This window comes from Sesamum indicum, linkage group LG3 (genome assembly GCF_000512975.1).
Source record: "Sesamum indicum cultivar Zhongzhi No. 13 linkage group LG3, S_indicum_v1.0, whole genome shotgun sequence".
In the NCBI taxonomy this organism is placed as follows: Eukaryota; Viridiplantae; Streptophyta; class Magnoliopsida; order Lamiales; family Pedaliaceae; genus Sesamum; species Sesamum indicum.
The window spans coordinates 11,601,592-11,612,802 of NC_026147.1; the positions used below are offsets into that span (position 1 = coordinate 11,601,592).

At 33.2% G+C, this 11,211-nt stretch overlaps 2 protein-coding genes across 2 annotated transcripts; one reads left to right on the forward strand and one right to left on the reverse strand.

Annotated features, from left to right (window-relative positions):
* LOC105158058 lies at positions 960-5,284 on the forward strand. The gene is made up of 5 exons (XM_011074681.2): positions 960-1,259; positions 3,186-3,348; positions 3,450-3,516; positions 3,864-4,098; positions 4,726-5,284. The coding sequence occupies exons 1-5, from the start codon at positions 1,171-1,173 to the stop codon at positions 4,934-4,936; spliced, it is 765 nt and encodes a 254-aa protein (XP_011072983.1). The 5' UTR covers positions 960-1,170; the 3' UTR covers positions 4,937-5,284.
* Positions 6,566-10,999, reverse strand: LOC105158059 (GDSL esterase/lipase At3g48460). The gene is made up of 2 exons (XM_011074682.2): positions 10,266-10,999; positions 6,566-7,294 (listed from the first exon to the last, which is right to left on the reverse strand). Exons 1-2 carry the CDS (start codon positions 10,914-10,916, stop codon positions 6,788-6,790), a joined length of 1,158 nt encoding a protein of 385 aa, XP_011072984.1. The 5' UTR covers positions 10,917-10,999; the 3' UTR covers positions 6,566-6,787.

Here is an 11,211-nt window from a genome sequence, read left to right on the forward strand (position 1 = left end):
AAAGTTAATATATATTTTCCAAAATAAAAATAATAAATGCATCTCACAATACTTATATTATTATTAGTTTATTTATCCAAAATTTTATTTTAAATATTTTTCATAATGTCTAAATAAATAAGACTCCTTGACTATATAGAATTTTGACTTTTCCATAAACACTCTATTATTTAAAGAATCCTGACTCTACTAAAATTCTCCACTAATTCTAAGAATAATTTTTTAAATATATCCATTTTTTTTTGTACTTTTCTAATTTCTATATCACTATAAGAAAAAATTGAATTTTTTGCTACACTATAAATGTGCAAGACTCAAAGACGTGGTAACTTAATACTATCAACCACGATAAAATAAAATCAAATAAAAAACTTAACTTTTTACCACGATTAATCAATATTTATTATGTTTTTTGCTATAGTTAAAATATTTATTTTAGCCATGAATAATATTTTTGACACACTTACAGAAATAACGGTGAATGGTTGTTGCGGAGTCGTTGATTTTGTATTTATCATATATTTTTTTTTACTATAGTAATGAATCGTAGCGAAAAATTATATTTTTTTTAGTTTATTAATATTTCATTATATATATATAGGTCCTAAAATCACATAAACCTTAAAAGTAATAAATATAATATAATATTTTATTTCACATATTTTATATATTTATATTTTCATTAAAAGAACATATATATATATACATATATGAGGATTAGTAAAATTCAATTGGATAGAATTGAAAAGTTGGGAGGATAAGAATAGAGCCATGTTATGAATCTTATGATAATAATTTGTGATATCCTATCAAAAATTCAGAAGCAAATTTAGATTACCTTTTAACTGTCATAACTCATTTAAACTACCAACGAATCATGCAATCACCAAACTCTCTCTCTCTCTCTGGCGGTTCAGAAAATTCTATTATAAGTTTCTCTCGCTTGTCTCCTCTCCAACTGCTTCTACACTGCATAGAACCTCAACCCCCTCTTCTCTTAAAATCTTTATAGAACCATTCAGGAAAGTAAATTTAGTCTGCATAAACCCCATTTCACTTGATTTCTTATTTGTATCATCTCTCTCTCTCTCTCTCTCTCTCTCTCTCTGGTTCTTGGAAAACACGGAAGAGGGCGTGAGCCCATTATAGCGAAGGAATCATCTTTTATAGATGATGGATTACCATCACCTTGGAAAGGCGCCTTCTTGCCAAGATTCTCTTGAGGCCATTGAGTCTGACATTGAGCACGCCAATATGTTGTGGGTTCTCTTTTCTTTATCTTTATGTTGTTGTTGCACTAATCGGAGGATTCGTTTTGTGAAGTCTGCATTTTTTGGAGGTTCATTATGAGTTGTGAGTTATCTAGTGGAGAATCATGCACAGATTTTCTGCAGTAAAATGATGATATATTTCTTTGCTTTCTGAGTGTGGAGGGGGGAGGGAGTTGTAAATTTTTTTTCTTAATAAATTGCGTGATTCGTTTTTGTGTTTTGGATAAACATCAACTTCGTTCAATTCCAGAAAGCTGAATTCCTGTGTCAGAGATATTGAATATTAGATGATTCTGCTCGCAAATATATTGAATATTGTGTTCGAATCTTAGTGTAACCATTTATGAAAAGACAAGTTTCAAGTGCAAGGCTTCACAAAAACAAATGACGCCTGCCACGTGAGAAGACACGTCGGAGATATTAAATATTAAATGATTTTTCTCGCTTTTAGACGACATGGTCGATCAAATACTGAATTCATGTAGTTTTTACCCTCATTTCTTTTGTTAAGTTATGCTTTGACTATAGTCTTGTGTAATGGTAATACCTTAGTCGGAGCGATACAGGCACCGCCTTTCCAACTAGAATAAAGGAATTATTTGACTGATGTGCATTTCTTGGAATATACTCTGTTGCTGCTCCTCCAGTTATGTTAGATATGTTCATATTAATTGACATCAAGAGTATAGTGATTTATGGACTCTATTTTATGGAGTAGTTCCATATTTTGGTATTTCTATGTATATGTGGAATTTGGATATCTTAATTATGTGTTGGCAAAAGTTACAATTTCAAATAAAAACATCGGTTCTTTTCTCTTTATAATCTTATGGCTTATTTAGGAGGAGGTCTGTTTCTCGCTGTGATCAATACAAATTTATTGGTAGAAATGCTTCTCTAGCATCAGGAGTCTCTGTATCCATTCTGTCTCTTTCTAGTTAAATTATCTATCCTGTGAACCTATCATGCTGTCATTTACGCCATACCCGTGTTGAGAAACATGTCCAACCTTGCTGAAATTAGGTAGTTCTCCAACCTTTCAGACACATGCACAGCTCATATCAACTTAATATAGCCTTGTCTAACGTATGTTTATTACTTCCTCGGACATGCATATTAGTCTGAAATGCCATGAGTTCAAATTTATCTACGGTGTCTAGGTGATATGCCGTAGATAGCATGCCATCCAGATGGATCAGAAACACTATTTGAGTCGATCCTTGTTCCTGAAGTTTTACAATTCATATGCACTGGCACTTGGTTCCTACCTGTCCCCATAACTGAGCCGGAGAGACACGCTGTCTAGTTATGTGTATTATTTAGTGCTCGTAGATGATTGTTCGTCTTTTTGACATACAAGTATTAGATAATTGTTGCAGTCATGGTTGTAAATGTTGTAATTGATATATTTTGGAGCATTTGAGGGGGAGAGTTATTGGACTGCTCTAATATAATCAGCTTCATTGACGACATTGAAAATTTTGTAGTCGCAGTTCTGTGTCAAAATACAAATGCTTGTCATTCAGAGTGCCAATTTTTCAATACAACCGTAACTTTGTCCTAGGGAAGGAAAACATTTTCAAGGTCAAAAACCTTAGTAAAGTACAGAAGAACCAGGAAGGTAGACCAGGCACTGACAATGAAAATGGCCATATAGCTAATGCACATATGTAGATCTCAGTTACTCTAAAGAAGACTTCATGATCTATCATCCATACAGAGTTAGATTCCATATCAGTCCAGGCCTTTGGAGAAAAGCCATTTGGTTATGATTCTTGCCAACTATTTCTGATTCTAATGCATATGTGAACATCTTGTTTCTATTTTTGCTATGCTCACCACTAGATGATTTTCTTGTGCTTTTCGAGATTGTTTTACTTCATGGAGCTTAAGTGACCTTGTTATCCATTTCAGAGCAGCTTCTATCTCGAGAACAAAAGGTTGTGCGTGTCTACAAATGAAATTGGTCTACAATCAGGTGGCACCCATATATTTGTTTCTGTTGCAATGGTTTGACTGCTCTTGCACGTGTTCACTCCCGAATTTTCTGAATCTCTTCCATGTAGTTGTTTACAAGGTAGTCATTTTGGAAGAATAACTTTTCTTTCTGAATATCTGATTTGCTTGAAATTTTAAAGAGTATGATCTTGTCTAAGTTTACTTTTGTATCTTCTTCAGGTTCACCTAGACAGTAAGCAGAAGTTTCCCTCATATGGTAGAAAAGCAACCATTGGACAATTCTATGGTATGCGTATTTGTATACACTGGGAAACCATTATAACTTATTTAGGTTAATGCAACAGAACCCTGTAAAAATTCCCTTGAAAAAGAAAGAGCAATGTGACAAGCTGAACTTTTTAGAAGAAGGGCAACATGGGACTCCCAGACGTGGGAGGTAGTGTGCTTCTTTTTCAAAAGTTCAGGGGTCGTATAGTCATTTCTTTTATTATGTGTGTATAACATCTTAGAACCCCTTCTTTCAGTCTTGATGAATTCTAGTACCCTATATATTTTCCATCAATGTTCTGAGTTTTCTTTAAATGCATAGATCAATGGTGATATTGCGCATTTATAATGTTGTTTACTTTGCAGCTGTGATATTGCCTTCTCTAGAACGCATGTACAATAGCTCATCGGAGCTCGGCCATTACCAAGATGAAGTTCATGGCCTTGACATGACCGTCAGAAAGAAAACGGAAGATAATAACAAGCATTTGGATGTCGATCCAGAGAGAGAAGACGAGTGTGGAATTTGCTTAGAGCCCTGCACCAAGATTGTTCTGCCGAATTGCTGTCATGCAATGTGCACTCATTGCTACCGTGACTGGTAGGCTAACTACTCTTCTCTAACTGCATCTTCAAGATAGTTTGCTCTCATAGTCATGTTGAAGATTAAATGCCACAGACCCTCCTTGTGAAAATACTAAGGTTGCATTTGGACTAAATATGGATGGATTTCAAATTCTTTCAAATAGTCAATTAAAATACAATTCTCGAAATCCTTCATTCAAAACCAAATCCAAATACACCCTAATATTTTTATTTGGATCAATGGATTTGGACCTTAGGATTTCAAACCGTAATAACAAATTCATCAAACTTGTTTCGATAAATTCATGCCGTTAATGCTGTGAAATTTTTTAACTTTCATTTGAACAATATTTTCTGGCTTTTTATGAATTCCAAATCCATTTAATATAAATCTTTATTTCTAATCACTTTCTCAAATATAAATCTTCCCATCCAAATGTATTTTAGTAGACAAAAAACAGCCTCTAAAAAGAGAAAAGGACAATGCAGGAGGCAGTAGGCTTCTTTTTTAAGACTACATTTGGATGGACAAATTCGGTTTTGTCTCTATTAATGCTCCGATAAGAGATAAAAACACGACAAATCCATTATGTTAAAAGCTGCTCCTTGAAGTTAACTTCATCCTTGTCAACATGCATGGCAGGAATAGGAGATCAGAATCCTGCCCCTTCTGTCGAGGTAGCTTAAAGCGAGTGAATTCAGGCGATTTATGGGTTATGATATGCAACGAAGACGTGGTTGATCAAGAATCCCTTTTGAAGGAAGACGTGCTCCGCTTCCATCTGTATGTGAACAGCTTGCCTAAGGATATTCCTGATGCTCTCTTCTTATGTCATTATGAATACTTGATCTGATATATATAGTTGTACAGTGAAATGCCAAGTTATGAATGTTATTAGTGTCTGGCAGACTTTCCCCCTTCAACTTGGTATCAGATGGAACTAGTGTCTGAATAATGTACATTTCATTGTTAAGTTAATAGAAAAGGTTTAGTTTTAGAGTCATTGAAACCCAACACTTTTGGCGTTTTCTAGTTTTAGTCGTTATGTAATACCTTAATACCTTATGTAATTAGGTCAAAATACACAAATATTTAGGAGTGTAAGATGAACCGAGCTGACTCGATAAGAACTCGAAAGTTTTTGAGCTGGAGTCTAGCCGGCTTGAGCCCAAGTATTTGTGTTCAAAAGGCTTAAGCAAGTTTAGTGCAATTATTTTCGCATTTTGATATTGCAAATGAACAAATTATCTCTTTATTAAAAAAATACCATTTTACCTCCTTGGTGATTTTTAAAATAAAATATTTTTACCTGCATATCTAAGGAGTTAAATTACTCGTATGGGTTAATTTGCTCATATGCCTTTATGTAATTGAGATCACCATTTTGGTGTCTTCAATTTTTATGATATGTCATCTTTTATTGATTTTTAATTAATTTATTTCTCTATCTCCAACTTCTCATTTCTCGATCTTTTCAACTTTACATTTTTCTCTCTTCTAAACTTCCACATGTCCTTTTCTTCTGTCAATCTTTTCCCAATAATTTCTTATAAATTCCTCTATTTTTTGTAATAGTTTATATTATCCAAGTAATATATATTTATAGATTTGATAAATAATTTTTAAAATTTAAATTTGATTTTTGAGTATACCACACATACTAATTATTTATAATATCTGAAGGGGCTCTTTTGACCAAAATCCTTTAATTTTGACAAATTGTTGAATTCTTAGAATTTGAATTTTTCTTTTAATTCTAAAAATACTTTAAATGGTAGGTGAGTATTTATGGTGAATATTAAAGGTTAGTTTCCTTAATTTCAGACTCCATCTTTTGATTTTTCAAATTTTCCATATCAAGTTTCCAAAATTAACTTATACATTGTTAAAATATTTATGGTAAATTACAATGCTTAATAAGGAAGAATAATGTATTTTCTAACAAAACGAAAGATATTTTAACTAGCACGGGAAATAACTAAACTTAATGTTTCAAATAACGATGGGGTATTCATAATTATATCAAATTTCAGGAGAGCCCAGTGTAATACCCTGTTAATATTAAATAATTTTCTCTCTAGCAACTTAATCTTTTAAATGAAATGCAAAAAACAAAAAAAAAAGTCTTTTAAATGAAATGCGTTTTGGAAAGTCTTGCCTAGATCAAGTTTGGCCCAATCAAACCAATCACAGATTAAGATCATGGAATAAGTCTATCTATCATCATGACATAAGTACGCAGTTATTATTTTATTGGCCCCATACCTCGTTAATTAACCTTTATGGTGCTTCCTCTACCAATTAGATCCTTTTTTAATATATCCGTAGAAAAAAGAGCTAGGTATATCTATTTTTTCATATTTCAACTTCTATGAAATATCTTTCTTTGCTACAGATAAAAATCATTGTTGTGTATTTCACTTACTATATGATTGATCACTTTATCTAAATTGTAAATTAACCAATCACATGACAAGTAGTGTACCATACTACTATATGGTTAGTTCAAATTTGATCCAGCAGGGGACGAGCTAGAATTTCCAATGGGTTTTAACATATATGAAAGCAAAAACAAGGAAAAGGCCCAAAATTCAGTAGTCATTAGAACCATCTATGAACCCATGCAAATATCCCTCATGACTTAGATGCAACAATTAAGACCTTACAAAACTAATTGTTACCCGCAAAGAAGCATGACATCAATTCATCCTGAACGCTGTTTTTGGCTCAACAGATAGCTGAACGGTGGTTGAGAATAAGTTCCATTCAGAAACGCATCGGCCATGGCCTTGTACATGGCCTCAGTGAGATGAACCCCATCCCAGTTGATGTACTGAGAAGGGTTTGCACAGGAGCTGGCGGAAGGCGAACCACACGCATTGAAATAGTCGAAATTATACGTTCCGCCACCGTAACCACAGCAGGCTTTGTAGAGCTCCTTCATCCCATGCTGCCGTGCATTCTTTATTACAGTGAGATAGGCATTGTAGTAGTCCAAATACAGTATGATGGATTGTGGAAATTGTTTCCTGAAGCCATCCAGCTTGGCTTTCAAGGCTAGGTTGTGAGTGTAGCTTTGCCTGTTTGGGCTCCCGACACACCCCACAGCGTCCCTGTCGTCCGAGGGAGCGAGATACATCGACAACGTTAGGCAGCCTGTCGGCGGTAGGCCTTGGACGACAACATACTTGGCACCCTTCTTCAGCAATGCCTGTTTAATTATAACAGTTCGGGGTTAGGGACGTTTTGTGATTCAAGTAGAGTGACTTCTGGGTAAATCAGACCTATTGAAGAGAAAAAACTAAGCAATGATATTAAAATTATCATTAATTATATGGATTCATCAAGTAAAATAATTTTTATTTTATCAAAAAACTGTTTTGTAATTTAATAATGATGAAATATATTTGCATAAAAGCTGTCACTGATAATAGTTACTGACAAAAAAATTATCCATAAAGTTGTCATTATAGACAATTGGTAACTGCACGTGTATAGCGACATCAATTTATATAATTGTCATCTATACTGTATAAAAAAAAAAATTCTATTTTCACTCACAAATAGCGGTTACTTACACCACTAATTTTTTAAATTACCTGAAATATTTTTCTGTATTTTCAACCACCCCTAACTACTCAAATTCTTCTTTTCATCTATATGCACAATCTATACTATCTATCTATACTAATATGAAAATTTCACCCGCACCATATATTTTTTGTGTCAATAATATTTCTAAATTAATTTTTATTTTATTCATTTATTTTTTAAATATGATGTGATGGTTTATATATATATAATATTATTCTTATTTATACTATATTTTAAGGTGTAAGTAATTATAGATTATATGCATGTAGGAACGACGTGCCATCACGGCTAGTTATATATAAACATATGGCTAATTGTATATAGTAGGTAAAAATTGCACTTTTAGTCCCACACGATGGAGGGTGTTGGACTTTTGATCCCATAGTTTATTTTCTTAGCATAATTGGTCCCATAGATAAAGAGTGTAGCATTTTTTGTCCCAAGTACTATAATTTTTTAGCCTATGGGACTAAACTAAGTTTGTAAATTGTAGGATCAAAGTGCAGCATTTTCTATATCATGTGGGACAAAAAATACAATTTTTTCGTCTATAGTGATAACTTTAAACGAAGCTGTATTTTTTGCATAAAGAAATTTTCAATGGGTATTGTTTTTTTTAGTACATTAAGTATGCTGGATATTAAATTTAATTTGGTAACTATGCCCTTCTTTTTATTAATTACTTTAAGTTTTAAAATTAATAAAATATCAAAATTTTGATTTTTGATCGAAAAAATAACATGCCAATTAGATATTTGTTTGGGAATTTTAATACTATGTGACTTTAGATATGAGTTGGTAGACATGTTGAATATAACTATATTATATGCATAATTATTATTAATAAAAATATAATTATTATTTAAAAAAAAAAAAAACACCCCCACCCACATCCCTTACCCCAGCCGCCTATCCTCCTCTCCACCCCCCCTATCGCCCCTTTAGCGTCGCCCAAACTAGGAATAGATTTGGTTGACGTCGCCCAGATGTGCGGACGACTGCCATTGCCCAAAGGTGAGAAGGGCACGGCGACAACGTCGTCATCGCTGCCGCTAGTCAATTAACAAAAAAGTTAATTAAATTTTAATTAATTTAATTAAAAGCAATTTGAAAAAAATTAGTTTTTTAAGGAAAGCTACAAAAATATTTTTAAAAAGTTAAGAAAATTGATTTAACTTTCTTTAAATTTATAAATAATACAAAAAAAGAATTTAATATTATTTATTGTAATCCCCCAATCAGATTCAAACTTATGTGGATGTACACGTGGATAAATGGCCGGACATTTAAGCAAGGAAATGACACGTATGCAGTTTTCGACTAAAATTCAAAAGTTGGCCGAAAAATTACCTACAATGTCCTAAATCGAACTAAATTTCATTAATTTTGAAACTTAAAGGACTTAATAAAAAAAGGGTTCTAATGGGATTTACCTAGTTGTGATATTACAAATGAGTAAATTACTCCTATATGAAAAAATAATTGTAATTACCCCTGTGTGTTTTTTAAAATGAAGCAATTTACCTCTCTGTCTAAGGAGGTAAATTGTTCTATTTTGGTGAACCCTGGGGGATAAATTACTGATTGAAAACACATAGAGATAAAATCGTTATTTTTTCTTTCATAGGGGGTAATTTGCTCATTTGCAATATTACAAGGGGATTGCTTGCATTTTTTCTATAAAAAAGAAAATATAATTACAGGACTAAATTAATATTAGATATACTTAACGGATTAAAAAATAATTTTTCCAAAACATAAATTTGCCATTATAACTTTAGAAATAACTTTTATCACTAATAGTGATATTTTCACTCACTACATCAATTTTAGAATTATATATATATATATATATATTAAAAATTTGCCAATAGTATTATCGTTCTATACAGTGTTTATATAATTTATTTATTTAAGAAAACTTTGTGTAGCCATGAAGTGTATATGGAATATATAAGATAAAACATCAATTCAAATATAGAGGACAAGGATTGATCAGTCAAAACGGTCTAGAATCTCTAAAATTTGCTTCCTTTATTCCATTAAAACTAATTAAGCGATTGAATAGTTGACTCATCCTAAGTATGTACAGAAAATTCTTTTTCCAATCAAATTTGTTCGAGTCAAATCAATTATAAAGCAAATGTATTATATTAGTTATATGATTAATAATTTTCTCTGAACTGTACATCAATTATACTACAAGTGTATTGCACTTGCCATATAATTAATTCAGATTCAGTCGAGTCAGATCCGAAGTAGAATTTCCCATGTACTTACCCTCTAACCTTTCACAAGATTATGAAAATTAAATGCAGCATGTTCTTTTCCTTTCCTAATACAGACACACAAATCTTAGTCATCAACTTGAAAATTTTTGTCCGGACATGATTCGACGAACCAAACCAATCATAAAGCAAGTGTATCACACTTGTTATGTGGTCACTTTTTTCTTAAACTGTACACGACAAGTGTAATACACTTGTCATATAAGTAGTTCAAATTTAATCGAATTAGGTGCGAACTAAAATTTCGAAAGTCAACCATGCATATATCTACCTTAAACTGAGTCCAACAACGTTAATTACCTGTAGAAAGCCAGTGAAACTATTAATGGCAAGTTGTTGGATGGTTTTGGTAGGAACAGAAGATCCAAAGCTGTAAGCATAGTCATTTGCTCCAATTTCACCAACCCAAATTAATGCATCCTTGAACACAGCCTCACACTCCCTTGGAGTTGCCATTTTGTCCTTACACCCTTTACCTTCCAAGACCTTTTCAAACCAATTGAGCTGAGTTCGAAGTGACTGAGGAGTAATGTTCAAAGTCATGTTGTTTTTAGCAAAGAAGCTATGAATTATGGCTGTGGAGCCGGCAACGGCGAAGTTGATGCCAGATGATTTATCGGCCTTTTGGTCGAGGTAGGGCGACAAGAATGGGAGGGCCAAGGCTTGTGCCACAAAGTCAATGACTAGACGGCCATCTGAGTATCGGTTGGTGGGCCGGTGGAAGAACGTGCGGCCATAGGGAAGATTGGAGACGAACATGAAGCCGTTAGGGCCGGTGTTGGACCGGGTGTTGCCGGTGTCGGTATAGGAGTCTCCGAAGGCATAGATGGTGTTGAAAGGGCGGGGGTGGCTATCATCATGAGTTGTTGCTTTGACGTAGAGTGATGAAGAAGAGAAGATAATGATGGTGAATGTGAAGATGAATGGAAGTCTGATGAAGGAAATGGCCATTGCTTCTAGGGTTTGCTGTTGTGATGTTGTTTGAGGTTTATATAATTGTCTGATTCTTGCTCAGTGTCCAACAGTTGACGTTACCCACCAACGATACCTCAGTCTAGTGGTTAAAATTGAAATTCCATAAATAAGATCAAGATCACGGATTTGAATCCTACCAGACGTGTGGACTTTTGTTTCACTTTATATGAATCTATTTTATAATTTTTAATTATATTGATGAATTGATCCAACTAATATATTACTTAATTGTCCTAATAACTGAAACATATGTAATCATGTAACCATCACT

Bases quoted from the DNA above. Each gene is read 5' to 3' on its own strand.
- LOC105158058 (XM_011074681.2), top strand. From the start codon at position 1,171: ATGATGGATTACCATCACCTTGGAAAGGCGCCTTCTTGCCAAGATTCT. The intron at 3,517-3,863 runs GTATGCGTATTT...TTTACTTTGCAG, and splicing joins AACCATTGGACAATTCTATG to CTGTGATATTGCCTTCTCTA. The intron at 4,099-4,725 runs GTAGGCTAACTA...CATGCATGGCAG, and splicing joins ACTCATTGCTACCGTGACTG to GAATAGGAGATCAGAATCCT.
- LOC105158059 (XM_011074682.2), bottom strand. From the start codon at position 10,916: ATGGCCATTTCCTTCATCAGACTTCCATTCATCTTCACATTCACCATC. The intron at 7,295-10,265 runs GTAATTAACGTT...ATAATTAAACAG, and splicing joins GTTTCACTGGCTTTCTACAG to GCATTGCTGAAGAAGGGTGC.